This window comes from Microtus oregoni, unplaced genomic scaffold (assembly GCF_018167655.1).
Source record: "Microtus oregoni isolate MIOR12 unplaced genomic scaffold, Mior012 000038F_ref0000394, whole genome shotgun sequence".
Classification (NCBI taxonomy): domain Eukaryota; kingdom Metazoa; phylum Chordata; class Mammalia; order Rodentia; family Cricetidae; genus Microtus; species Microtus oregoni.
The window spans coordinates 1,882,296-1,910,000 of NW_024543097.1; the positions used below are offsets into that span (position 1 = coordinate 1,882,296).

The following is a 27,705-nucleotide window of genomic DNA, read 5'->3' on the forward strand; positions in this document are numbered from 1 at the left end:
TGTAGACCAGGCTGGCCTCGAATTCAGAGAGCAGCCTGCCTTTAACTCCTGAGTGCTGGGATTAAAGGCGTGTGCCTCCATGTCCAGCTCTTTGTTTCCTCATCTCCTAGAGTGTGCTTCTTAGTCACGGCCTTTTTCTCATACTGACCGACTTGCCCTTCTTATATGGAGAGGACCAGGGAAGGATATGAGACACAGGGAAATCTGGGGAAGGACATTCAGCTATCAGCATTTGTCTCAGAACTGCTTTGATTCAGCAAAGAGCACCCAGAACAGGATGTTGCACATCCACATCACACCACTGTCCTGTCGAGTTTTTACTATCAACTTGACACAGTCAAGAGTCAGCTGGGGCAGGACTTTCAACTGAGGGACTGCCTAGATTATGTCTAGATTACATTGGCCTATAAAGTCCTTCCTTCCCACGATACTTTTGCCATGATGGTTAGCATATCAACAGAAAGCAAACTCGAACAATACTTCCTGTAAACACAGAAAAGGTGAGAATACTATAGAGTCATACATTTAGATCTAAGGGTGATTTTAAAACAATGAAGGGGGCTGGAGAGATGATTCAGCAGTTAAGACCCCTTGTTGTTCTTCCTGAGGACCAAGGTTCGATCCCAACAACCACATGGTGGCTCATAACCATCTGTAAATCCAGTTCCAGGGGATACAATGCCCTTTTTTGAACTCCTTGGGCACCAAGCACGGATGCAGAAAACAAACACACAAGCAACACACTCACACACATAAGATAAAATAAAAAAGCTTTATCCCTCCCCATAGTAAACAGCCTACTTTCCATAGACCTCAGATCTTGATTTGTACGTTGATGCCATGAACTCACCTCCCCCTTTCCTGAAAAAAAAAATCAATAGTATTTTAATAAATCTATCATTACAGAAAGTACTTTTATTGTTGTTTATTGAGAGAGAGAGAGAAAGAGAGAGAGAAAGAGAGAGAACTTTATACAATTTGGAACGGGTAAAAAGAGATGCTCTGTCAAGAGCGCAGCCTCCGTTTTATACTATTACAGTAACTATCTTAAAAGATAATAATGTAAACAAAAATGTGGATAAATTAACCCAAAACAAAAAGCGATAAAATACAGACAACAAAGAACACACGAATCAGCACATCAGCTATGGCAAACCACTACACAGAGGGATGGAACAGCTCAAATGCAAAGTCCTAATTGATTCCGTACCACATGAGCAGAACTAAGGGGCAATGACACGGATCTGACGCGGGAGCCCGAGAACAAGCTGTCCGGAAACTGTCTGCATCACCACCCTCTCGTCTTCCACCTGCAATCTTGGCATTCTCCTCCTTTTACCATTCCCCAGAGACAGAGAGTAACTGTTTACAATGAGAGCCTGACAGGCGACCAAGGGCAGAACACTCCATCAGCAAAGCCTGCTTTGGTGGCTCAGCAGGTTACCCAGGTTGCACACAGGGACACCATCATCAACATGCATCTTAGAGGCTTCCCCCTTCTCATATGGGGCACAGGTGGCAAAAAAGGGAAAATCTTCATAAAGGGAAACAACCTTTGTGTTGGTGTCACTTTTGAACTTCATAAGGACAAGTTCATAGACTTCACATATTCAGTTCTGGGTAGATAGTTTCTTCCCTCATTGACCTTGGTGACATGACATTCCCCTGAGTTTGGTTAATGAAAGCAAGCAAACAGAGAGTGGCTAAGAAACATAAAACAAGGCCAAAACATTGTATTTTGTCTTTTGTATTTCCTGGTAAAGGAGCCAATGGCACGGAAGAAACCGATGTTCCACTCCAATAATGTGTTTACAATGTGAATCCCTTTACTTGTGAAGTTAAGGCACCAGGTTAAGCAAAGGGGGAAGGTCCGATGTGATCATGGAATCATTAGGCTCCAGTACACTGTGTACTGAAGAGCGGCCGGCAGGAAGAGTGAGGAGATCCACGGTTAGCTGAAGGGTCCTGCAGGCTTCAAGTGGGTCAGACTATACTAGACTATAAGGCACTCCTACAGGGAAAGAGACAGTGGGAAGGAAGAGCCAGTTCAAGAGGCCCAAATCTGGACCAGGGATGAGGATGAAGGGAAAAGGGAGTCAAGAGAGAAGACGGGGCAGGTCTGCAGCTTCCATGGCCAGCTAGAGGGACCCAACGGTGGAAAAGCTGCGGTAGGTGTCTTATTCAGCTGGCTTCACTAAGGGGCTTCCTAAAAAGATGAGCAGTCAGTGGCCTCTTCCCTCCGAGACGGATCCAGCAGAGTGGCCTGTGTCCCACTCGCCAGAGCTCCCTAGCACACCAGGGCCGACTCTGCGAAGCCAGGGCTCCATCAAGCTCCGACAGGTGTGGTCAGGCTAGGAGATATTCCATGCTTTCCTTTGATTTTTTTTTACCGAGTTTTACAGTGCTGTGGAATTTTTATTTCAGCCCTGCACCCATTCAAACATACCAGGAAGAAATTCTTGAGTCAGAACTTGGAATCCAAAGAAAGGACACAACAATCTCTAGGAAGAGACTGCTGGGTGCTGAGTCCTAGCTGTCAAGACCCTGTCCCCGTGACAGAGACCAGCATGGGTTAGGTTTGCCGAGGGGGTTCTTCATGTCAACTATAGTAACCTGGGGTCAGGCAAGTGGGAAGGTGCAGAGAGGCGGCCCAGACTCCTAATGCCCACCATCAACAAGTCGGGGCCAAGGAGAGGATAAGGAGAAAGGTCAGCGGCTCCAGCCATGCCAAGGAGGAAAGTGCCAGCCATTCCCTGTCGTCTGAAATTCCCGACTTCTCCATGTTATTTTGGAAGGTGAAAAGTAGTGTAGAAAACTCCCCAAATAAAACTGCACAGCTCTCCACAAGAAAAAAAAAAACAAAATAAAACAAAATAAAATAAAGTCTGTGTTGGAACCAGGCAGTATTCCAACAAAGGATCAAAGATTAGTTCTTAATCTAGCGATTTCAACAAAGCCTGGGAGGTGACAGAGAGGGCTAATCTGCAGGGTCAGAATGGCGGGGCTCTCCCTGGAATGAGCAGCAGAATGTGTCTCTGCTTCCTTGGTGGCAGCGGTCCTTGTAGTTGGTGCTCGGGATGTATGGCATCGCTGTGATCCTGCTCCGATAGGTAGCTTGTGTCTGGTGGTTCTGGTCCACGGATAGAGAATAAGCAGGCTGGGCTGGAAGCCGAGTCTCCTTAAGGAGGTGCAGAAAGAAACCCACGGGTGCTCACATTCAGTGTGCACCCATGACAAGCAGCGACAGAGGCCAGACCTCACCGGAGGGTGCACTGCAACCTAGCCACAGCGTGACAGAGAAACCTGTTTAGGGGCAGCTGAGGGGCATCACAACACTGGCTATCTCAGGACTGGACCAGGACCTGCACTGCAGTCACATTCTCTGTTTTGGTAGAGGCCGATGATAGAAGAAGTGGTTACCTCTCAGCTCGTCAAATGTGAAGACTCCCAAAAGACGGTCCTTATTCAGCACAGAAAGTTCAGGGGAAGCAGAGTTTACAAGGTTTTCACTGAAGCTGCTTTCAACTTTGGGAACAGGCAGCCCTGGGAAGAACTCCACTGCCATCGCGATTGACCGCCTCTGGAGCTCTCTGGCCTTCCTGCTGCAGTGCAAACACAGGTCTATTTTGGGAACTGGCTTCTTGACGGTGGGGTTGGGTGCCAACACTTTCCCCAGGCTGGATGGTGTCACACGAGTTTCTGGCATGAGCAGGAGGGAATTCTTGTGCTACACCAGTTCCCCGGACTCCACTGCCAGCTCCGGGAGATTAATGGGCCATTTTCCATTGTGCTTTGCTTGTATGATATTTACCTAGATGAGAGAAGGAGGTGGGACTCCACAGGCTCGCTTTTCTTTCGGTGGTTTCTAAGCAGGAGAACAATTACCTAACACTGCACCAAGTAATTTGTTAGGCCTGAAATCAGTAAGGGCCTTCATGCACTCTATGGCATTCAGGGCTGAAAATAGCAATTTTGAATTTTCATGGTAGACCCAACTCCTAAGCTGGCTCCACTGTGTCCTATCAGATTTTGGTGGTGGTGGCAGAGATGGTTGTTAGGGCTGGCATGCACTAGGCTATCAGGGATGTACGCCAGAGATAAAACAGAAGTGGTAGGGACGTGGCTTAGTTCTAGATGGCTGATGACAATTGTTTATCTTTTTCCCCTTCAAAAGAGGGAGCAAGGCTGGGCGGTGGTGGCGCAGGCCTTTAATCCCAGCACTCGGGAGGCAGAGGCAGGCTGATCTTGTGAGTTCGAGGCCAGCCTGATCTACAAGAGCTAGTTCCAGGACAGGAACCAAAAGCTACGGAGAAACCCTATCTCGAAAAACCTAAAAAATGGAGCAAAAAGCAATGTCCAGGGTAAGTACTTAGGTGCTCCCAAGGTCGGCTCACACAGCAGGGCCTGCTAAGGACAGCGGGGACAACTCAGGTGTCTTGAGCAGGGATTCAGATTTCACCCTTGACTTGGAGGTCTGACCTTGAGCACCTGTGAGTTCTGACACAGGGCAAACGTGTGTGTGTGTGTGTGTGTGTGTGCGTGTGTGTGTGTGTGTGTGTGTGTGTGTGTGTGTGGGGAGGGGCGGCTGTGTTCTTCAGGCCTCCATGCTCAGTTGGAATCACAGATACATTAATTACAGCAAGGCCAAAGACTAAGCTGCAGTGACAGGGATTTGGGGGTGGAGAGAGAAGGCGCTGCGCTGCGGGAGCACATCTGTTTCAGAATAAGCAGGTCTATAACTCTCCTGTGGAAGAGCATGCTCTGCTCTCTTCTCCGAGGCTGGAAAATATAAATACTGTATTTCACAAAGGGGAGGAAGAAGGGAGACTCAAATTTGTTTGCCTATTTGCCAAGTGTTGCAGACTTCCTGCCCTTGTCTTTCCGTGTGCAACAGTCTCTACCACTCTGTCTGAGGGGTGTCAACCTTTCCCAGAGTTTAAAAAAGGTACCTACTTACCGGAGGTGTCTGGTAAATAGGGCCCTGGTCTTTTACCAAGTCTCAGGCCTTGGTTATAGCTTCCAGGTAGCCAGGAAATAAACGCATGTGTAGCGTGAACGTTGTGGTCTGGGTCAGAGGTAACGGTGTGGGCTGAGGCGAGCCGCTCACCCTTAGCCGCACAAATCGGCCAGCTGTCCCCAGTGCACATCAAAGAGCTGCTGCCTGCAGGGAGCAGCATGGAGATGCAATGGACACATGCTTTGTGAGCCAGTGTCCCCTAGATCTGAATAACAGCATCAGTTCAACACGAAAGACACACTAACCAATTACGTCCTTGTGTTAAGGCAGCAGGAATGCTGGCCGTGGGTTCCCAGTGCCATCCTACCAGCCATCTTGGTCACAGTGACAACTACATAGGCTCTCACAAAGGGCTACCAAGGGGTCTGCTCCAAAGAGCATTCTTATAATATTTACTTGTGTTACTGTAAGGTGGCAATTATATATATATGTATGTATGTATGTATAAATCTACTTATTTTAATACTATTAAATTCATGAATTCTATTTATGTTTGGTATTTTCTTAATAATTTAGGTTGGTATTTTTCAAGTTATTCTTTAATAATTGTATAATTTTTAAAATAATTAAAAACAAGTAAATCAGAGCAGGTACAGAGGTACACACCTGCAATCCCAGTACTGGGAGGATGAGGCAGCAGGATCACAAGTTTGAGACCAGCCCAGGGATATAGATAGCAAGACCCTGTCTTAAAATATGCCCCCATCCCAAACAAACAAAACACCCAGAATACGAAAGCAAGAGTCACTACATGGACTGATGTGGGTCAAAAGTGCTGTGACGGACAATGAGCAATAAAACATTGAATGTCAGGTGGGCACTGCCTATGGTGGACTCCAGGAAAGGAAACATCAGGTCCCCAAGGTGCACGTGGCATATGCTACAGCAGTCTATACACTGAGATGCTTCAGGACAATCCTGGGATATTTCTTCTTGGCCAGCACTATGAAAAAATAACAAACGCCCTCCATGCCATGCTTGGAGATCTGTTCTTAGGATGCCCGTGCACTCTCTGCAGCTATCATCAGGCAGTTGCTGGGCTTCATACCAGCAAGCAGCTGGGGACGTGCGGTGACTGGCCACTGAGGTCCTTTCGTAGCAGCAAGCAGCTGGGGACGTGCAGTGACTGGCCGCTGAGATCCTTTCGTAGCAGCAAGCAGCTGGGGACATGCAGTGACTGGCCGCTGAGGTCTGTGTCGTCATTTGCAGGGATTAGCTTCAAGCCCAGGGTGGCTCTACTCCTCAAACTTTCTGCTGGAGGGAGGGACCCTTTGGGTTTCTGCTTCATGGCTCTGCTTCAGCGCTCCCATCTCTGCCAAGGACTCTGGAGCCTTGGGAGGAGGATTGAGAAGTATTCTTGTGTTTCGGAGATTTCCTTGCGAAGCAGATGACAGTTTCCCCAGCAAAGGCTAAAATTCAGTAACAACCCAAAGCTGTGCTGTGGACAAGCTTCCTCTGATGCCTGTGCAGCAGACCTGCCCTGGAGCAGTGTGAGAACCACAGTTGCTGGGGCAAGCAGCTGAATTTCATGGCTAAGTGTAACTCAGCTATCTGGTACGAGTTCAGCCACAGGGTCTCTGTGGACTTCTAGACAATGGGTTACACAAAGCATACGTACAGGACGTATAGGTGTGTATATAATATAAATAAATAACTTATATATCTACATCTAGCTGAAGGAAAAAGAGCCTCATCTGTATGGGCACAAGTGGCCCTTGGGCGGCTGTGGTGCGTGCAGCCCAGCCTGCAGTCAGGTGTTCTGGTAGGACAGCTCGAACATGGTGCATGCCTCCTCCAGGCTCTCGTCCACATTCAGCTGCCGCCAGAAGGACTTCTGCTTCTTCTGCAGCTCCCGGCGGACACACCGTGGGCAGGGGACTGACTTCTCTTTGCACTCGGAATGGAAGACAGCGCCACAGCTTTCACACCTGCAAAGACCAAGCGTGGAGATGCTTAACAAGACAGCGGAGCCTGAGAGCCCGGGGGACCTGGAGAAGCCAGGGCACTGTCTGTTCCTCTGAGCATCTCTGTCCTCGGGAAGAGGCAGAACTGAGAGTCTCGGTGCTAAGTTCACTAGTGATCAGAGGCAGCCTCATGAGACACTGGCCCAGGGACTCTGATAACAGTGACAGGGGCAGCAGCGGAGGCTCTGCGTGCCGGTTTCCTGTCCACAGAGAGAGAAGAGCGGCAGGAGCCCTCGGCGGGCCTCGGCAGGCCTGGACTGTACACGGGGGCACAGCTTTCTTCTTTAGCCCTCTTAGTTCCCTGACTTTGTGTGACAGTTTGGGAAGGTACAATGGCACATTTTCATTCTCTGAATGTCCTGGGGCCTAGTACTCTGTGCGCTCTTTAAAATTAGGAAAACCCTCCCACCTCTCCAGGTCTACTTGTGTGACCTAACTGTGAACAAGGAAGAGTGAAGGACTGGGAAAGAAAACATTTTCTTTCCACCAGGGCAGACCTGGCAGCTCACTGAGAGGAGACAGCATTCCCGGTGGATGACTAGCTGCTAGTCTGGCCTGCTGGAGTCTGTACAGGAGTCTGCCTTTGCAGCCTGTTTGCACTGGGAAGCTCTCAGTGATGACTAATGACCTTGGCTGCTCCAGCCAATGACCTGCTCATGTGCGTGCGTGTGTGTGTGTGTGTGTGTGTGTGTGTGTGTGTGTGTGCAGAGCCAGAACTCTCATTCTGCTATGCAGGAGCTCTGAAAGGAGACTTTCTCTTCACCCTGGAAGCCCAGGGAGTTGCATCCCTGGACCATTGTCCAGTGTAGCTGTCTTCAGGGTTCACCCTGGGCCTGTTTTGGGGATAGCGAGTCTTGCACCACCATGCAGTATTCACTGACGTGGCCATGCCCTGGGGAGGAGTTGGGAGGGGTCTTGTAAAGAGCTAACCAGAGGCTCCACCCCCCCCCCCCCAGCTCAGCTCTCCCCTTTGAGGGACAGTGGCTGTTAAGATAACAGATGAGGAACTGCATATTGTTTCTCTGTCCCTGACTTGTGTCCCCTGGAGTTCCCATAAAGAAGTTCAAGCCCCCAAGGTGACAGAGTACTTGGGTAGTACTAGGAAACTGATTAAGGTAAGGGTGTATCTCTGGTCCAAAATTGGTCTAGTGTCCTTCACACAAGAAGCAGAGCTTCTCAACATCTTAATCCCTGTGCACTATGTGAAGCCATCAGGGAGTCAGTATGAAAACCTTCATCAAAACCAATCCTGCTAGGACCCTGCTCTGCAGCTTCCAGCTCCCAGAGCTGAGAAACACATCTGTGAGCCACCCGTCTGTGGTGCGGTATGTTATGCAGCTTGATGATGCCCTGGAGCCGGTGACCTCACCTGGCCAGCGATAACAGGAGCAGCCATCACCCCAGGATGCTGCAGGCCTTGAATGAGATCATGGGTAAAGTGCCCAGCAGTTGCTGGCACAGGATAAGCTGTGCCCCTCAGGCATTTCTGGGAGGCCTCTCTGCAGTCTGGCTTCCCTGTGTGGCCTGGGTATCCGCATCAAGCCCTCATTTCACAGAGCAGAAAACTAAGCTTCCCAAAGGGCTAGTGATCATCACAGAGAGCTGGAGATAAGAGTTGTCGCTAGAACCCAGAGCTACTGGCGGTGGCCACCCGCACCGTGGGCTCTCTGAGCGGGTATACATGCTTCTGGCAGGGATGCCGTTTTAAGGCAGGCTGCCAGTGTCAAGTTGCTAAAGTCTCTGTGGCGGAGCTATCCTAGCTAGATCGTTACTTCTCATAAGTCAGTTCCTTCTTTTCTAGTGTGGGACCGGGACATCTTCATAATCATTCGGTTGCTGGGAGACTCCGATGAGCAAATACCAGAGGAAAGACCCTGCATACTGAAGTGACACGGTCCCTTACAGGTGACTCTGGTACACAGCCGGGCCACCTCTGCTCTCCCTCTCCCTCTCCCTACCCCTCCGCTCTGCTCCTGTCAGTCAGGTCCCCTAGTGCCTCTCTGGGCTGTTTCCTAGTGGCAGTGGTTCTGTCCCCCACCGGGTCACACCTCAGTAAGTTCCTAGCATTAAACGACGCTAATGGTAGCTTTATCAAATGAATTTCCTCCAGAGCTGGTCCTGGATTTATACGCCTAGGGGCGTGGCTCTAAGGCAGTGACTGATAAGGAGAAAACACCTTGTTCCCCAGTGCCACTCCCTTATCTCTGTTGATACCAGGCCTGCGCACAGAGAGAGAAGAGATTGAGTCTTATCAGATATCTCTGGTGCAAAAGAAAAAAAAAAAGCCACCCACAGAGTGATGGGGGACTAGTGCACCTGCTTGGCTGAGCCAAAGGTCAATAACTGAAAAAAGTATCAGATAAAGAAATTAATGAGTTCAAAACAGTCTTGTTTTCTAACAATTTGTAAAATGGAGGTGTTTTTCAACTGTGGTATGAATTCATCAATCAATGACATTTCCAAATTCAGACAATCGTTAGCTTCCACCCACCATGCTCCCTACTTTTCACTATACAGAATAATGGCGGGCCAGGCATGAGGCGCACGCCTTTACTCCTAACACTTGGGAGGCAGAGGCAGGTGGATCTCTGAGTTCAAGACCAGCCTGGTATATGTAGGGAATTCCAGGCCAGCTAGCATTACACAGTGAGACCCTATCTTGAACAAACAAATAAAAGAAAGAAAGTCAGAAAGAAAGAAAGAAAGAAAGAAAGAAAGAAAGAAGAAAGAAGAACCCGACCTTGCAATCCAAGTGTGAAGTGCAGGGCACCGGAAGTACCTGCAGGTGCAGCAGTGGGCAGCTCAGTCTTCTTGGGTTGGTTGTAGGTGTTAACCGTTCCTCGACTATTTTAGATGTAACTCAGGAGCTGGGAGGATAGCTCAATAGGTCAAGCACCTGCAGCCTTTCCTCCTGTGCTGAGGACCAGCGTTGATTTCTAGCCCCCATATGGCAGCACAATTCTGGAATCCCAGGGAGGCAGAGACCAGAAGATCCCAAGCTCACGCCCAGGCCAGCCAGTCCAGACAAACTGAGTACTAGACCACAGTGAGAGACGATGTCTCAAAAACCAAAGCTGATGACAGCCGAGGAACGACCCCTAAGGTTGACCTCTGACCCTCACATGCACTGTGTACACATGTGCACCTTCACAGACACTCACCTATCCACATAAAGCAAAAAGAAAAGAAAATTCAGCCCACCCAACTTTTCAGGAGTATGTCTTTTTTTTGTGTTTGTTTTGTTTTTTCGAGACAGGGTTTCTCTGTAGCTTTGGAGCCTGTCCTGGAACTCCCTTTGTAGACCAGGCTGGCCTTGAACTCACAGAGATCCTCCTGCCTCTGCCTCCCAAGTGCTGGGATTAAAGGCATGTGCCACCACCGCAAATCTGTCACTGCAATCACCGCTTACTGAAAGCTGCAACAGGTGGCGAAAAGGAAAGTCCCACATGAGATGAAGTTCGGTCTTCAGGTCTGAGTCCCATGCCAAGCAGTGAGAGCTCTTTCTGGCCGCTGCAGGGCACACAGAACTCACTGCAGGCAGTTGGCTGCAGACCAAAGGCACACAGTGGACTTTCCTGTTCCTTTTGTGTGTGTGCATCCACTGCTTCAGTACTCTAGGGACCTCAACCTCAGTGCCACTGACATTTTGGGTGGGATTTTCTTTGGTGCAAGGGACTATTCTGTCACAGTACGATGCTTAGTAGCACCCCTGGCTTCAGAGTACCTTCCGCTAACCACTGAGCTGTGACAATAAGTAGTATCTCCAGATGCTCACAAATATCTGTGGGTGTTAAAATAATACCTACTGAAAACCACTGACTCAATTATCTTGAGACAAAATCACATAAGGGCGCCCAGTGGGTTAAAAAGCACCCCTCCCTCCCGCCTGCTGGCCTACGCTCTTGCCAACCAACAAGATCTAGCTCAGTGTTCTTACATATGCCATTCTCAAAACAATTCATTTTCAACAAAGCATGGGATAAAAATACCTGAACAAACAAGTATTAATTATCCTGTTCTTTTTGAAGTTATTTAGAACATCATTTAGGAACTTAAGGGGTTTGGACACAGGTCAGTGGTAGACAGCATAGACTGCATGCCCAACAAGACTCTAGGTTTCTCAGCACTGGGAAAGAGAACGGTCAAGGTAGTACAATCTCAGCATTCAGGGAGTCAAGAAGGGTGTGAAATTGAGACTATTTCCAAAAGTCAAATCAGGCTTGATATCAACACCCATGGTGTGTTACTGTGCGTCGCTCATTAACTCAACTTTTTACCGTCTCACAGTGGCTTTTCAGCTCTACCCCAGAGCCATGCTGGTTGTCTGGCTCTCATTGCATTTATTAGTTTCTTGGATCAGATTCTCTGGAAAATTTCTCCATGGCCTTCCCATACCTTCATGTTTTACCCAGACCACCTGGCAAATCGAAGGCATTTTTTTTGCATGTACTTTATAAAGTAAGATAAAATAAATTACTTTTGTGAACTGTGCAGCTGCTTCAGAAACCTTGGCTGTGAAAGCAGTAGAGCCCCATTAGTGCAGTGAGGGACCTGAGTTCTCAGTCCAGCGTGGGGCTCACATCACAGGACACTGGGGAAGTTACTTTGCCTTTGAGCCTTATTTTCTAGAACTTGGGTTAAACGATACCTAAAGTGTCTTCCCCGCACACTTGGGGATGGGTAGGAGAAGTTATTCTGGGACCTGGACTCCCCCCACCCCATGTTCTGCTCCAAGGTCTGTGGGGAGTGAGGGTCAAGGAGCACTGGCTGTTTCCTCTCCAGAAAGTCACAAACTGAAAAGCCAATTGAGATGGATAACAAGTTAGATTCCTTCTAATTCCACTTAGTCATATTAGTTAAGCTATAAGATACGATGAGAACAGATTCAATGCAATGCCCATCAAAATCCCAGCAGAATTCTTCAAAGAGCTCGAAAAGAACAGTACTCAACTTCATATGGAAAAGCAAAAAGCCCAGGATAGCCACAACAATTCTGTACAATAAAAAAACTTCTGGAGGCATCACAATCCCTGACTTCAAACTCTACTACAGAGATACAGTACTGAAAACAGCCTGGTATTGGCATAAGAACAGACAGGAGAACCAATGGAACCGAATAGAAGACCCAGATATCAATCCACACATCTTCGAACACTTGGTATTTGATAAAGAAGCAAAAAATATCAAGTGGAAAAAAGAAAGCATATTTAACAAATGGTGCTGGCATAAATGGATATTAACATATAGAAGAATGAAAATAGACCCATATCTATCACCATGCACAAAACTCAAGTCCAAATGGATCAAAGACCTCAACATAAAGACAGCCACACTGAACCTGAAAGTGGAAAATACACTTGAACACATTGGCACAGGGAACCACTTCCTAAATATAACTCCGGCAGCACAGACACCAAAAGAAACAACTAATAAATGGGACCTCCTGAAACTGAAAAGCTTCTGTAAAGCAAAGGACATGGTCAACAAGACAAACGACAGCCTACAGAATGGGAAAAGATCTTCATTAACCCCACATCAGATAGAGGTCTGATCTCCAAAGTATACAAAGAATTCAAGATATTGGACACCAAAAGATCACATAATCCAATAAAAAAAAATGGAGTACAGACCTAAACAGAGAACTGTCAACAGAGGAATCTAAAATGACTGAAAGATACTTAAGGAAATGTTCAATATCCTTAGTCATCAGAAAAATGCAAATCAAAACAACTCTGAGATTCCATCTTATGCCTGTAAGAATGACCAAGATCAAAAACACTGATGACAACTTATGCTGGAGAGGTTGTGAGGAAAAGGGAACACTTCTGCATTGCTGGTGGGAATGGAAGCAGGCACAACCCCTTTGGATGTCAGTGTGGCAATTTCTCAGAAAATTAGGAAACAACCTTCCTTAAGACCCAATAATGCCACTTTTGGGTATATATCCAAAGGATGCTCAATTGTGCCACAAGGACATGTGTTCAACTATGTTCATAGCAGCTTTGTTTGTCATAGCCAGAACCTGGAAACAACCTAAATGACCCTCGATCAAAGAATGGATAAGGAAAATGTGGTACATTTACACAATGGAGTACTACACAGCAGAAAAAAAAATAACAACATCTTGAATTTTGCAGGAAAATGAATGGAGCTAGAAAACATCATTTTGAGTGAGGTAACCCAGACACAGAAAGACAATTATTACATGTACTCACTCATAGGTGGTTTTTAAACATAAAGCAAGGAAAGTCAGCCTACAAACCACAATCCCAGAGAACTTAGACAACAATGAGGACACTAAGAGAGATTTACATAGATTTATTCTACACGGGAAGTACAAAGTAGAAAAAGACAAGATCTCCTGAGTAAATTGGGAGCATGGGGACCTTGGGGGGGGGAGGATTGAGGGGGGAGAGGACAGGCAGGGAGGGGAGCAGAGAAAACTGTAGAGCTCAATAAATATCAATAAAAAATGTATAAAAAGGATACGATGAGATAGTGTAGTTTCAGAGCTGCACTGTGGTGACCTGTGCAGGGCAGGGGGCCCAGCTCTGGGCACAGCACAATTGACGGGAGTAGGAAGGCACTGGAGATCTGCTCTAGAGAATGTTACTAATCATCTGTGTGCACCCTTCTTTGGGAGATGTGTAGGGGTACCCACTATTTGGGCAATAAAAATTATGTTTTGCTCCGTAGGAAGTATTCCTTGGAATAAAACTACCCATTTTATAAACAGATTTGACCTAAAAATTCTTATTAGTCTATGGCAAGTAAGGGAGACATTCACAATCTAGAGATCTAAGTCTATCACCACAGATGCAATAGATATGTTTTATTACGGCTACTGACTCCAAGAACCAGGACCTGTTTGTTACAAACTAGCTGAGCTACATCCATGCAAGGGGAAGGCTTACTTCTCAGATCTTATGGCAAAGAAGCAAGAATTCCTGGCTGCAGACAGTTTCCTGCTCTGGAATGCTGATGATGTGAGACCAATTTGAGACAGGCCTGATGGCTTTGTTTGCCCCCTCCAGACTCAAACTGCACATGGGGAGGTCACAGGAACCTGCTAGGGACACTGCCCACGGAGGGCACTATAACGCTTCTGCTCGTTCCTCTCGGGTTCTCCTGTTATATTTTTACTTTTGGCTCAGGCAATGGCCTCGGATATTTCATTTGGAGTACAATTCAGGCTCCAGTTTGTTGGCCCTACGACAAGCAAAGGATTGGGCCTTTAGAACAGTAGGGAGCTTTGGTTGATTTCCAGTCTGCACAGCCCATGAGGAGCAGGGTGAGCAGCAGAAATAAGCATTCACTGTGAGCATACAAGTGCGGTTTTGGGTATGGCTGCTATGTAAGGTGCCCTGTGGTCTCATGCTATCACTGGCCTTTCCAGTACAGCAAGATTACTGAAATCTTCTAGCTGAGTGAGGTACCTATTGACGCCTGCTCATTTGATGTTTCGGCTTGCTGTTTTCTGTTACTGAGTATATAAATGGAAAAACAAACAAACACCCTATAATTTCCTTAAATAGGAAATTGGCCTGTGTTATGTATGAGTAGGCCTGTATTTTTTATATGTACACACTTTATGCACCTATACACATGCATGTTGCTCAGTTAAAATACACAGAATCTGTTATTAAAGGTGAATGAAATAAAGTGTAACAAATAAGAAGACTTAGTAGGGTCACTCTTTGGGGGAAGTAGAAAGATTAACAAGAAATTGACAAACAATTTTAACCTAATTAAGAAACTGACTATGAATGGTTCTGACAAACGGGCAAGGCAAGCGACAAAGTGGTGGCGTAGGCAGTGTCTCCAGGTGACATTGCTCTGGGTGACCAAAAATCTGACAGACCAAATACCCCTCTATTTTGTCAGTGGGACCATGAAGAAGAGAACAAGAGATGTGGACATCTTGGTGAGTGGAGTAAAGTACAAGCCCAATGCAGACAGCATTATATTTGACCACAACACGTTCTGATCCCACCTACTCACCCTAACCCTTCCTTTTGATATTTAAAATAGGCAACATCTACTTGGCCCTGCATCTACTGTGTGGTACAGTGGTGGTGGTGTGTGTGTGTTTGTGCACACGTAAATTAGCTTTTTAATGTGTAAGTAACTGTGCTTTGACTTAAGCATTGTTTGTTGTCCCATGCTTACTACGTCTGTCTGTCAGCAGATACCATACAAAACTCTAACCGGTGGCTTTTGTGGCCCCAAGCTTTGGACTCGATTCTGGTCTTGTGATTGAATTCTGGCCTTCCTCCAGTTAGCAGTCAGAGTCCTCCAGGTTAGTCAACGCACACCTCAGCTCTTGGAAAGCCAATTGGCACCGTCCTGTAATGATGTTTTCATCTGTCCTTCAAGCCTGAGTTAATTAAGGAAGAGCTTCCCCTGATTGTAACCCATAAAGCTGTAGGCTTTCTTTGCTCCTGGCCTTCTGAGTCTGCCAGCTAAGCTTGGCTAATACCTATTACAAAAGCTTTACTTACAATCTGGATTCAAAATAGAATGCAAACAAGGGTTAATTAATTCATTTGTTAATTTTGCTACCCTACTGGGGACATTAACTCACCATCATCCTTTGTGTAAATGCTCAATAAGCCCTTCCTGCTAATCTGTGGCCCAGGAGAGGAGTCAGCCACACTCAGGCTGTGTTTAAAAACACAACAAATTTGACATGAATGCAGGAGCATCTGGGGAAGTGGGAAACTAGTATTTCCGACACTAAATCTGCATCTTAAGGTTTACCTGGCAGTCACTATGATTCTCAAGAAAAAAAAATGCACACCTTTTCGTGGGATTACTTGAGCTCAGAAAATAAATTTGCTGCTAGAGAAAGTAAAGGCACCACGGGAGGATTTAAACATTTCTACCACTGCTGCCCGTACCGGAGCAGGAGCAGACCTTAGCTGTAGCAGCTGCGGACTAGACACAAGAGCGCTCTGTACAGATTCCTGAATGGCTCAAGATGCCTGGAGGTTAATGCCGCTTGCAAAGGCCTGAAGAAGACACAGACGGAGCTGAGCAGTGGAAAGGTGTCAGGGTAATGCAGATGGCAACCAATGGTCTAGCCTTCCTCTGCATTTCTGTGGACTCACCGACTCCCTTTTTCATTTTAAATGAGAAGTATTTGTGAGAGATGCTTTAAAAGGAAATAATTCATCTTGGACTCTGACTGGGACTCACTTAGCACAGCTGAGTTCATCACTTAGTGCAGCTAAAATGAAAAAGTTCCAAGCATCTTAGAAAACACACAGAAAGTCGAGAGAAGCAGCCCAGTTTATGAGCAGTTGTTTGGGAATACGATCTTGGTTACTGGTGTGAATTTAGAAGGAACAAGGCAGTTACTGCTTTATATTATTTCCTTATTTATCTCCTGCCACTGGGTCCATACTTTTAACAAGATGGTGTTACATACATTCTCATGGCTTTTCCTAGGCTGGTGATGCTAGGCAAAGGAATTTTGGGGAACTCTTAAGTTCAGGCTTGGCCTCCTCTTGATGTCTCAGACCTGCAGGCCTAGGAGAAGGAAACGGGGGTGAGAAACTTTCTCTGCAGGGGCGCTGGCCTGGAGTGAACGTTGGTGTTTCCCAGGTGCGAGGGGCCCCTTAGCTTGCACAGGCCTTTCTCCTAAGGAGGAGGGGAATACCACCTCCTTTGTTGGCTATTCACAGCACCTGCGATTCTGAAGCCCTGTGTTGGCCCAACACTCTGGTGCTTACCTCAGGACCCCTCCCCGAATCGGCAGTGTTCTTTGTCAGGGAAGTCTGTCTCTCTGCACTCTGCATTTTGAAGATTTTTTTTTGTCCAGTCACTGATGGCCAAAAGAAGCTGCTTCCTAGCTCAATCTTTTAATTTAAATTTCCTTTTTTCTCTACCACCAGTGATGTCCTTTCTAGAAAAGAAGGTGTAAACTCCTTCCTTAAAGAAGGGCATATCACCTTCATCATCTTCCCACACTGGAACTGCTGTTCATATCACATCTCTTCAAGCTCAGAGGCTTCCTGTGCTTCCGATGCTCGACCTGCACCAGCTTCGGGTTCATTATTTAAGTTTGCCTATCATGTTCTTGGTTTTATTGTAAGATGATTCATATATAAATGTAAGACATATTGCTGTCTTTACTTGTTTTCTCATCAAAAGTCTATGCAATCCTTCCCATCAGTGTGGACACAAAAATTTCCAGCAACCACAGCAAATGCAAGGCTAGTTGAGGGTGGTAGTCTCTCATTCCAAGAGATGGGCTTGTTCTTCCAAATGTCAGGGAAAGTGCTCTGGCCACGGAGAATCAGTGGCCTAAGGCTCCAGCAGTCATAGGTGTGGTGCTGGGGTGGGACTTCGGAGCTGGGCTGTGGGCGGGCGTCCCTGGCCAGTGACTGCCAGGTTCTTCCTGGTTCTCTGACTCAGTGTGCTTCTCCCAACAGCAGCACTCACACAGCATGCGCGTGTGTAGAGTCCACTGAGTCTCTCACACTTTAGTAATGCCTACTAACTAAAAACTTCCTAAAAATAGTTTAAAAACTAATTAAAGGTTTGCCATTTAAAACTTTAAAATCAATGAACCAGAATGTGAACCATTTGCAGTAAAGCACGGGCTCATTCCCATGCTCGCCCGCGAGTCACTTACCGTGTACTGCTCTAGTGGGACAGCGAGCAGAACAGAAAAGTCATGGTCTTCTTTAGGGATCTTATAAAACAGTGGTTAGAACCACAGCTTGAGTTTCTATCTTAAGCTCCTTGGGTAAAGGGTGTCACAATCAGTCAACATGCTTGAGGCATTGCTGCTTGAAAGATGTTGACTCTTGGGGCTAGAATAAAAGTGCTCAGAGCACATTCAGGGGGACTAGTTTGGTCTTCTGCTTGGTTTCTTCCCAGTCTGAAGAGTGGATGAGGGTGGGGAGGAGGGTCTGTGGTAGGAATGGGAGGAGGGAAGGGAATGGGAACTTGGATTGGTATGTATAATGAAAAAAGATAGTTTGTTTCCTTTTTTAAAAAAATTAAAAAAAAATAAAATTAAAAAAAAAACAAAACAGTTGCCATATCTTTTGTTACTATATATTGTAACAATATATAGGTGACATCTGCCTGGTAGGTCCAGGGGGTGGGGGCACGTCAGGGGCCATGTAGCAACTTAGTGGCAGAGTCATTTCCCATTGATCTCAACATGAACTAGCCTTTCTCTACTAATTAAACAAATCCTAATACTTTTAATTTATTTATTTTATTGAAAATAGTTTTTCGCACAATATATTCTGATTTAATAATTTTTAAAGCAATTAAAATTTATCCTTTATAAGTACTCATCAAATATTTATAGATTGAATTTATTGTTGGAGTCAGGGATGATGTGCTAAAGGGAAGTTATAAGACTGCATTTTTGGCAAGACTCCATTTTACATATTCAAGATAAATATGTAAATAATATGTGTGTAGAAGAATAGTAAGTTATGGAGAATTGCTCTATATTTTGTGTACTTTTCAAATCTTCTAGAGTGAGCATCAATTCATTTTACAGTTAGAAATAAAAATACGATTTTAAACAATTATGGTCCGTTTCCTCTCCAAACAACAGACAATGAGGTTGTCTGGCATTTGTACAGACAAGGCAATGTTACCTAGATACCTAACTAGAAACTTATTAAGGAACGTGTCTTGACAGCAATTTATTGAAATGACCAAGTGCTGTGGTGGTCATAAACATCTGTATTTATCAAGAGGCTAATGACGTACAGGGTGGGGTTGGTTCCAGGCATTTCATGCCTGTCTTGTCTGTGTTAGCAGCCATTCTGAAGTATTCTGACATGTGAATATCCTAAGCTGCAATGCTATGTAGTAAGTTATTCTTTGGATTAAGTTTATATTTATTTTTATTTTATGTGCATTGATATTATGCTTGTATATATTTCTGTGTGGGGTGTCAGTTCTTTGAGTTACAGACAGTTGTGAGCTGTATGTGGGTGCTGGGAATTGAACCCGGGCCCTCTGGAAGAACAGCCAGTGCCCTTAACCTCTGAGTCATCTCTCCAGTTCAAGTTTTTTGGTTTCTTTTTTTTTTCTTTCTTCAAGACAGGGTTTCTCTGTAGCTATGGAGCCTGTCCTGGAACTAGTTCTTATAGACCAGGCTAGCCTCGAACTCACAGAGATCTGCCTGCCTCTGCCTCCCTAGTGCTGGGATTAAGGGCGTGTGCCACCACCCCCCAGACTTTTTTTTTTTAGAGAAAGAAAACAAGACTCCCCTACCCTGTCACCAAACACCATATCATCCAACACTGTGCTGAAAACTTTATTATCTTTTCTTCAAATCAAGGACACCTTCACTAACATAGCAAGCACATCAACACATGGGACGGGGAGCCATCATAAGACCAAGAAGAGCACAATCGCATCTTGGTACTTGATACCTCATTACCTTGTCCCTGCCATTCACGTATTTTCTGGACTCTGTTCTCTCCCCAGATAACTACAGGGTCTCTGTAGACCCTTCCACCCTAAATTCTAAATTCTAAATGCACAATTCTAAACCACGGCAGGAGTCTATGAGAGAGCCACCAGCCAAGGCTTGGCCCTGCAATCCCAGAGTCAGAAAGCAGCCAACAGACAGAAGCAGGTGGTTTCCCAGAATGGCTCCTAGGAGGAGGAGCCCAGGTTCCCTTTGGCTCTTTCTAAGATCCTACACCTTATTACAACACTCCCTGAGTGGGCTGTTTCCCAAGAAAAGCCACAGAAGGAAATATCATTAAAAAGGACTACAGACATTGGGGTAAGTTCTTCCCTCCTTATACCCAGCCCTACCAAGGCTGTTGCCCTCTGTTGTTGAACAGGATGTAACAGGACTGCCAGGCAGAGCCCGCAAACCTGGTAATTAGGTGCGCGGACAGTGTTTGCTTTGGAAGCATTCACCAACAAAGGAATGTGTCAGGCTGATTAGTGAGAAAGGGGTATGTAATGTGTGTGTATTTAAGTCCACATGAGGCCATAATCCAGGAATTCAGTCTGTTTGAGCAAGGGATCGCAGAATGAGGAGGGAGCTGAGCTGGGACACTGGCTTTTGGGCAACACTTCTTTCTCCTTTCCAGCTTCAGTCCACCCGCACCACTCACACTAAGAAAGGCGGCAGACCACACATTCAACATGAAATTCTCTTCAAAAAACATCAGACTAAAAGAATGGAGAACTTTGTAGGGTTTCTGGTAACGTATCTGACTTTCCTCTCCATCTGCCCTGCTAGTGGGCAAGTAAAACGCTAACAGAACAGAAAAGAAACACAGCCCCCCCCCCCCAAAAGACAGGGTCTCACTGTGTCTCCTTGGCTAGCCTGGACCTTGGTTTGTAGACCAGGCTGGCCTCAAACTTGAATGGATCCATTTGCCTTTGCTGGGATTAAAGGCATATGCCTGACCTGAGATCTTAATGTCATAACTCATTGACTAAGAAAAATCATGTACCTAGCCTCTTTGACTGGAGGAAGGGATCCAGGGCTTCAGATAGTAACACAGCTTCAGTTCTTTTGAAAACAAACCCTTTGCGCAGGCTTGACCACTTAGGTATGTAGAACTCCTTGTGTCCACGAGGTGTGAAGAAGGACAGCCAAGTGCCAGTGTAAGGAGCAGCATCTACACCCAACAAGCTCGGGTTCCCAAGGGCAGGCAGGGTGGAATGGATGCCAGCAAAATGCAAGATGACAAAAGCATTTCACTAGGTCAAGAACACTAGGAGAACTTATGTTCTTTGGCACAAACCGAATCATTCTGGAGTTTGGCCACATAGGTAAAAGCAACAGGCTTCATTTTCTAATATCCTTGGGAGGGATTATTTTCAAAAACAATTTTCCTGTTCCATTTTCCTTTCTTCTGTGAACTAGCCTGACACAATAGTTCTCAACAGAGAAGTGAGTTCTGTTTGGCGCCTCACTTGTGGCCAGTGTGTTCTCAAGACGATGTGGGGAAAAGGTTCTTCTACAGTGTGAGAATGGGATGTGGTGGGAAAGGGTGTCGGCACAACAGGTAAGAATTCAGTGTGACAAGTCCCAGATCCTGTGGGCCATCCTTACTTCTTAGGAGAAGCAACTACTTGTACACAAAAGAGAAATTGCAAGCAATATTCAGTCTGCAAGGTTTCTTTTCTTTTTTCTTTATCTTTCTTTTCTTTCCTTTCTTTTCCTTCCTCCCCCCTCCCTCCCTCCTTATTTTTTTCTTCCCAAGACAGGGTTTCTCTGTGTAACAGCCCTGGCTGTCCTAGAACTCTTTGTAGACCAGGCTGGCCTTGAACTCACAGAGATCCGCCTTGCCTCTGCCTCCTGGGATACTGGGATTAAAGGCGTGCGCCACCACTGCCTTGCCTGTACTGTTTCTTTTTACTGTTATTACTGCTTGTTTTTGTTTTTATGAGACAGGGTCTCACCAGGAAGCTCTGACTGGCCGGAAACTCACTATGTAGACCAGGGTGGCTTTGAACTTAGAGATCATCTACCTCTGCCTTCTAGTGCTGAGATTAAAGATGTGTGCCACTAGATCCAGCTCAGTCTCTACTTTTAAACCCTCACATTCAAAACCTAAAACAACAAACCCTTTTAGAAGACCTCTGCCTGAGCTGCAGGAGCCTTGGGAACACACAGGAAGAACAACATTTGACGCCTTCCTGAGCGCAGGCTAGACAGACCAATCTTCCTGCCAAAGAAATCTCTTAAACGGCAGGTTAGTGGCTCCAACCTTGTGTAGAAAGCTGGGCCTACACCACACTTTTGTAATAACACTGTACCATTGGGAGGCTTGAAACTCCCTTAACTAGTCACTTCATCTAAAAAGGATTGTCCCGTCAGGCGGTGGTGGCACATGCCTTTAATCCCAGCACTCGGGAGGCAGAGGCAGGCGGATCTCTGTGAGTTCGAGGCCAGCCTGGTCTACAAGAGCTAGTTCCAGGATAGGCTCCAAAAACTACAGAGAAACCCTGTCTTAAAAATCCAAATAAATAAATAAATAAAAATATAAAAATATAAACTATAAATAAAAAGGATTGTCGGCACTCACGAGCTAACAAAACAACAAATACATAGGGAATAAATACACTGTGAGGATACAAACAGTACCATGTTGTGTGCCATCTTCTTACCCATGACTGGGTGTTGCTCACAAGGGTATAGTGGTAAGAAACTCTGGGAGTGCAATGTTTTCTGTGTTTGAATGCCAGTGGGGACAACTCTCCTGTCATCTGAAAAAATAAAAATTAGCCAAGCCAAATGGACCAGGACAAAAAGAATGCCACTGACTTGGGGTGGCTGGCTGAGCTCTCAGGTCTCTTCCAAGAAAAATTAAGTGTTCAGGAATGGCATCTTCACAGAAATATTGAGAATGTGCCATGAGCAGCATTAGGACGGGATCTTTAATACTAAGAGATGATTACTGAAGTGTGGAGATGACGGAGAGAAAGCTGCGGAGGAGATAACTGAAAGATTGAAAAGAAGAATCCAAGTCCTGGGTAGTCACTTTGTGGACTTCCGTGACTGCTCTGCTTGCATACGCAATTGTTTCTCCTTAAGTCTTCGCTCAGGGTGGCCCTAACTTCAGACTTGTAATGCTTAGAACTCAGAGCTCTTGTTTCTTATTTTCTCAGGAGTCTGTTGTTTCTATTTCTCTAGGATGTGGGGCTTTGCCACTGTCCTAATGGAATGTTTGTTCCTCCTAATGCCATGCTTCCCTTGTATCCTTTCAGACGGTAAATGCCGGACTAAGCTTAATTACAGAACGGTCATCCTATTGTATTTAAATCTTGCAGTCTGGACATTAAGGGTTCTTAGTTGAGGAGATGTAGGTGTTTCATTTGTGTCTGAGAAGCTTGGGGTACCACAACAATTTGGAGTTAAGGCAAGTCCGCTCAACTTCCACAGACAACCTCACTACCCAGTGGTGCAGGGTCAACCCTCTCTTATCCCCGTCACAATAGCCATTCTTCCACTTAACAACAGAAATGTGTATCTGCCCTGATCCAATCTGACCACGGCCTACTGCTCCAGGTGTCCACACTCCCAGGGGAGCAAACACAGGGACAATCGAGAAGCACATCTTCAGGGAGGCAGGCAAAGATAGCTTTCCAATTACTTTCAGGGTATATCCCGCAGACTTCTTTGAAGACGACGGCTTCAGAAGTGCTGTACAATGAAAAGAGTCAGATAGCTAAGCGTTTCACGTTATCTGTTGGGACAAGCAGACTATTACTCGTGAACGCAGGTGGCCAGGAGATGCTTAGTGCATAGACATTTGCCGCTGATGATGATTTGAGCTTGATCCTCAGAACCCACGTGATGGAAAGACAGAACATTCTGCCCTATGACCTCCACGTGGAGGGTCCACACACTTACATGCACGGACACAAAATAAATAAATAAATGAAGTAAATTAAAAAGTTAAAAAGGAAAAGAAAGTTTAAGTTGACCAATGTTTATTATATGGTCAAAATCAAAAAAGTGATGTGACCAGATGGTGGTGGCGCACGCCTTTAATCCCAGCACTCGGGGGTGGGGCAGAGGCAGGCGGATCTCTGTGAGATCGAGTCAGGATGTGAACACAGTATATTCTACTCACCAAGATCAGTGTGTTAGAGTAGCACAAAGTTCCCTAGAAACCACGGAAAGGTTCTCCCCCACCCCACCCCGCCCATGCACATCCTCCTGTAGATGAGGACCAGGGCTACTGGGCTCCGGCCATGCTTTAGTAGAACTGTCCCATGCTCTTCTGTCCCTAAGCTGTACACTGCTGTGAGCAAGGCTCATGCATTTCCACAGCAGCAGCTGCCCAATTATACACTGGTTATACACTCAAGAAATTGTTTCTTGAAAGACAGAGTAGTTTTAATATCATGTGAGGTGCTGTGTATGTGCATATGTGTGTGTGTGCGTGTGCATATGTGTGTGTGTGCATATGTGTGTATGTGCATATGTGTATGTGCGTGTGCACACGCTATGGTGCATGTGTGGAAGCCAAAGAACAACCTCAAATGTTCCTCACACTCATCTTGTTGAGACACGGTCTTTTATTGGCTGTCTGCTGCAGAGGGATTCTGGGATTGACCTTTCTCCAGATCCCATCTTATTGTAGAGACTCTGAGGCTCTAGCCTCGTGTGTACCACGTTCAGTTTTCACATGGTTCTGGGCTTCAAACTCCGGTCCTCATACTCGCACGGCAGCATTTACTCACTGAGCACCTGGCCAACCCTGATTCCCTCCTCCCGTCCCCAGACAGGCGGCCTTGAACTCAGAGACACAGGAGACACCCGCCTCTGCCTCCCAAGTGCTGGGATTAAAGTCATATACTACCAGTGCCTGGTCTGAATTTTTATGTTTTTTAAATTAGACTATAATAATACTGATAAAATAAAATTTGGCTCTATAAGAATATTAAGTACTGAGGATGACAAATTCACTAAGTACCTCATTTCTAAGATCTTTACACATAAAATAAAACTTGTTTTGTTATGGAAAGTTTCAAATATACTCAGAAATACAGAGCAAAGCACAATAAATCCCTGTGTATCTATCACTGAGCTTCAACTGCTTCAAGACACTCGCTTCCACTCCTGTCTACCCCTTTACTCCATGTGTAGATTATTTTGAGACAAATCTCATATAGCACATTCTTTCATTCATAAAAATTTCAGTAACATATTGACCTCATTATTCAAATTATTTAATTTATTTCTGGCATGTATTTCTGACTCAATGTTTTCCTTGGTAAATATGACTGTTTCTTTTGTCTTTTCCTATAGACTTGTGTAAACTGCTTTCAGGGTTTAACTGGAGGCGGAGCACCAAGAGGAAGTGCAATGGGTTCCTGAGAACATTACCAGCCTAGATTCCAGGAAAGACAGTCAAGGTCCCTTCTGAATCACACACTTTGCATGCAGGGAGAGCTGCCTGTGAGCAGCAAAGAGAGGGGGTTCTGAAGAGCTACAGGTTCTGTACCACTGGAGAAAGGCCTTTCATGTGGGGTAAGGAGGCCATTTTGGTGAGAATTCAGAGCCTTGACAGTCATACTATCTTTGAATATATTCTTTCATATAATATCCTTGAAGGTATAAATCTTCCAGAAGATTCTGTGTGCAATCCTTGTCAAGAGGACAAGTCTAGGGACTTGTGGCATTTAAAACTGTTAAAACCTCATGCTCAGATCTTGGCCTCTATGTTCATTCTCAGTGAAAGGAGAAGGGCTCCTTGGGCATGTGGCCACGGCTTGGATGAGGGTAACAGCTGTTAAAGCACGAGTCTGGATCATCTCGAACAGCCAGAGAGGAAGAAAATGCTGAACAGCAAACAAACAAAACCCACAATGGCTGAGACACTGGAGCTAATGCAGAGTTTGAATGCAAAGCTAAAAAAGTAAACAACACAATACAACTAAAGGTACAAAATAGCTGTTCATGAATTCACACTGACAAGAAGAGCACACCAGTGGAGAAGTGAATAAATGGGAAAAAAGACAAATCTCCCAAGAAGGATTTCAAATAGTTTTGGCATGTTCTGCTCCCAGGACAGTGAAATCTACTGAGAATTCCATTTGTTTCCTTTCAAAGAGGATGGTAGGAGAGGAAGAAGAGTAACTTCACAGAAGAGAAACCTGGTACAGAGTCTGCAGTGATAAACCATGATGGTGATGTGCTTGTCACATGTGATGAAAATGGTACTTTATTTCCACAGTCTTTCCCACCCCCGACCACAAATGTTTAAAGCCAGGCTAATCTTGTCATTGCTGTGCTTAGAGATTGGTTCTTGTCATTGCTGTGCTTAGAGATTGGTTCTTGCTGTATGTTGTCCAGGCTATTGGGACTTGTTATGCAGCTCAGGACTACACTGCCTTGAACTTGTGGCAATCCCCTGCATTGCCTCCCAAGTTTCTGAGATCACAGGTATGCCCAACCATGCCTGCCCTTAGTCTACTAATCTTAACAACAACAAAAATCCAAAACAGACATACATACCCAATGGTATCCTTCAAAACTGTCAAGATCATCAAAATCATGAAAATCTTTGACACTGTCATAGCTCAGTCTAGGTAGATATGAAAATGAAATATAATGTACTATCCTAAGATAGAAAACAGATTCAGCAAAAACTAAGAAACTGTGAAAAAAACAAAACAACCAACGGCTCCTAACTTATGATGACTTGCTGATTTACTAACTCCAACAGATGCAGCACGCTATGTTAGCGGGGAAGCAGGAGAGGGATGCGGTGAATGCAGTGAGGGGAAACTGCACTTCTTCCCAAGTTTTCTATTCTAAGAAAGCTTGTTTAAACTATGCCACTTTGATCTTGGAATCACCACTCCAATGGACAAAGCTCCCAACACTCCAGACGCCTTTGGAGTTCCAGAGTCACAGATTCTGCTTTTCCTAGTGACCGTTCCCCAGTCCAGAGTCTTGACAACCAGTGATCTTTTTACTGTCTTTACAACTTCCCATTTTTGAGAATGTCTTAGAATTTTGTGGCCTGTTCACTTATTTCTTTTATAGGGAGCTAATACGCCACTGTATCAACATATCAATTTGTTTACCCATGCATCTACTCATGGGCTCATGATTGCTTACAGTTTTGGATAATTAAAGTTTCTATAAACATCCATGTGCATGCTTTCATATGAACAAATATATTCAACTCACGTTATTTCAAAGCTTTTTGTTTCATTTTCAAAAGCTCTGGGATTCTTCCCACATCTTTCTGTTAATGATGTCAATAGTGCAGGGGTATAGGTGCACATGTGTATGTGGGAACATGAATCTATATGCATGCATGCAGAGGCCAGTGAAGAACAACGGATACTTATTTTCCTCTGCCTTTGTCAATTTTATTGTTTCGAGACAGATCTTTCATTGAACCTGAGGCTTATCATTTAGGCTCGTAGACAGTTCTCAGGATTTGTCTATCTTGGCTCGCCTCCAACCCCATGCACTGGGGTTAAAGGTACACATGGCCAGGCCAGGTTTTATGTGGGTACTGGGGAATTCAAAATCAGGTGGCTTGCACAGAAAGCACTCTTACTCACTAAGCCATCCCCTCCCCCATCACTGATATCTACTCAGTACATGAGCTGAGAACAGACTCTGAATGATTTCTAGTAGCTAGAATTTGTTCAGGTGTGTTTTACGCCTCACAATGTTGTCTCTTGTGAACGCCCCACGTGTGTTTGAGCAGAACATGCCTTCTTCTGTTGTCTGAGCAGGTATGTAGATGTCAGTTAGCTCCTGTGCCAAACGGTGCTGTTTGGTTTAAGTACACACTTGCACGGAGTCTCTGCCTTCTGGAGCTGTCCTCGAGAGGACTAACACCTCTGTCAGAGCACATGTATTTGTTTCTCCTTGAAGTTCTACCATACACGCTAAGGACGTGTGTGTGAAGTCAATTCCTTGTTTTGAAGGCTGGCTCCTTTGTTCTTGTGTGAAGTACTATTATTATCTTTTAAATATTCAAAGGTGAAGTCATGTGGCCTTTGTTTGGGAGGCTTTAAAATTAATCATTTTCTGTCTTGTTGTAAGTCTATTTGAATCTTTAAGATCTATATTCTTCTTTCAGCTTGTTTGGGGTTGTTTGTTCTTCAGTTTCTTGACATATGCATTTAGACTATTGATTGAGATCCTTTTCCCTTCTGTCAACTATACATGTTAATAGCTCTAAGTTTCACTAAGCCAGATGTATCTAACCTTCTGACATTGGGATATGACATTGT

General features: G+C 45.3%; 1 protein-coding gene across 1 annotated transcript in view; it reads right to left on the reverse strand.

The window, feature by feature from the left end:
• Window positions 1–895: 895 nt before the first annotated feature.
• Plekhm3 (pleckstrin homology domain containing M3) overlaps window positions 896–27,705 on the reverse strand; it is a 161,554-nt gene continuing 134,744 nt past the window's right edge. The window contains exon 8 of the mRNA XM_041631814.1: window positions 896–6,945. Coding sequence (XP_041487748.1) covers window positions 6,768–6,945 — 178 coding nt within the window. The 3' untranslated portion in view covers window positions 896–6,767. The remainder of the gene's footprint in view (window positions 6,946–27,705) is intronic.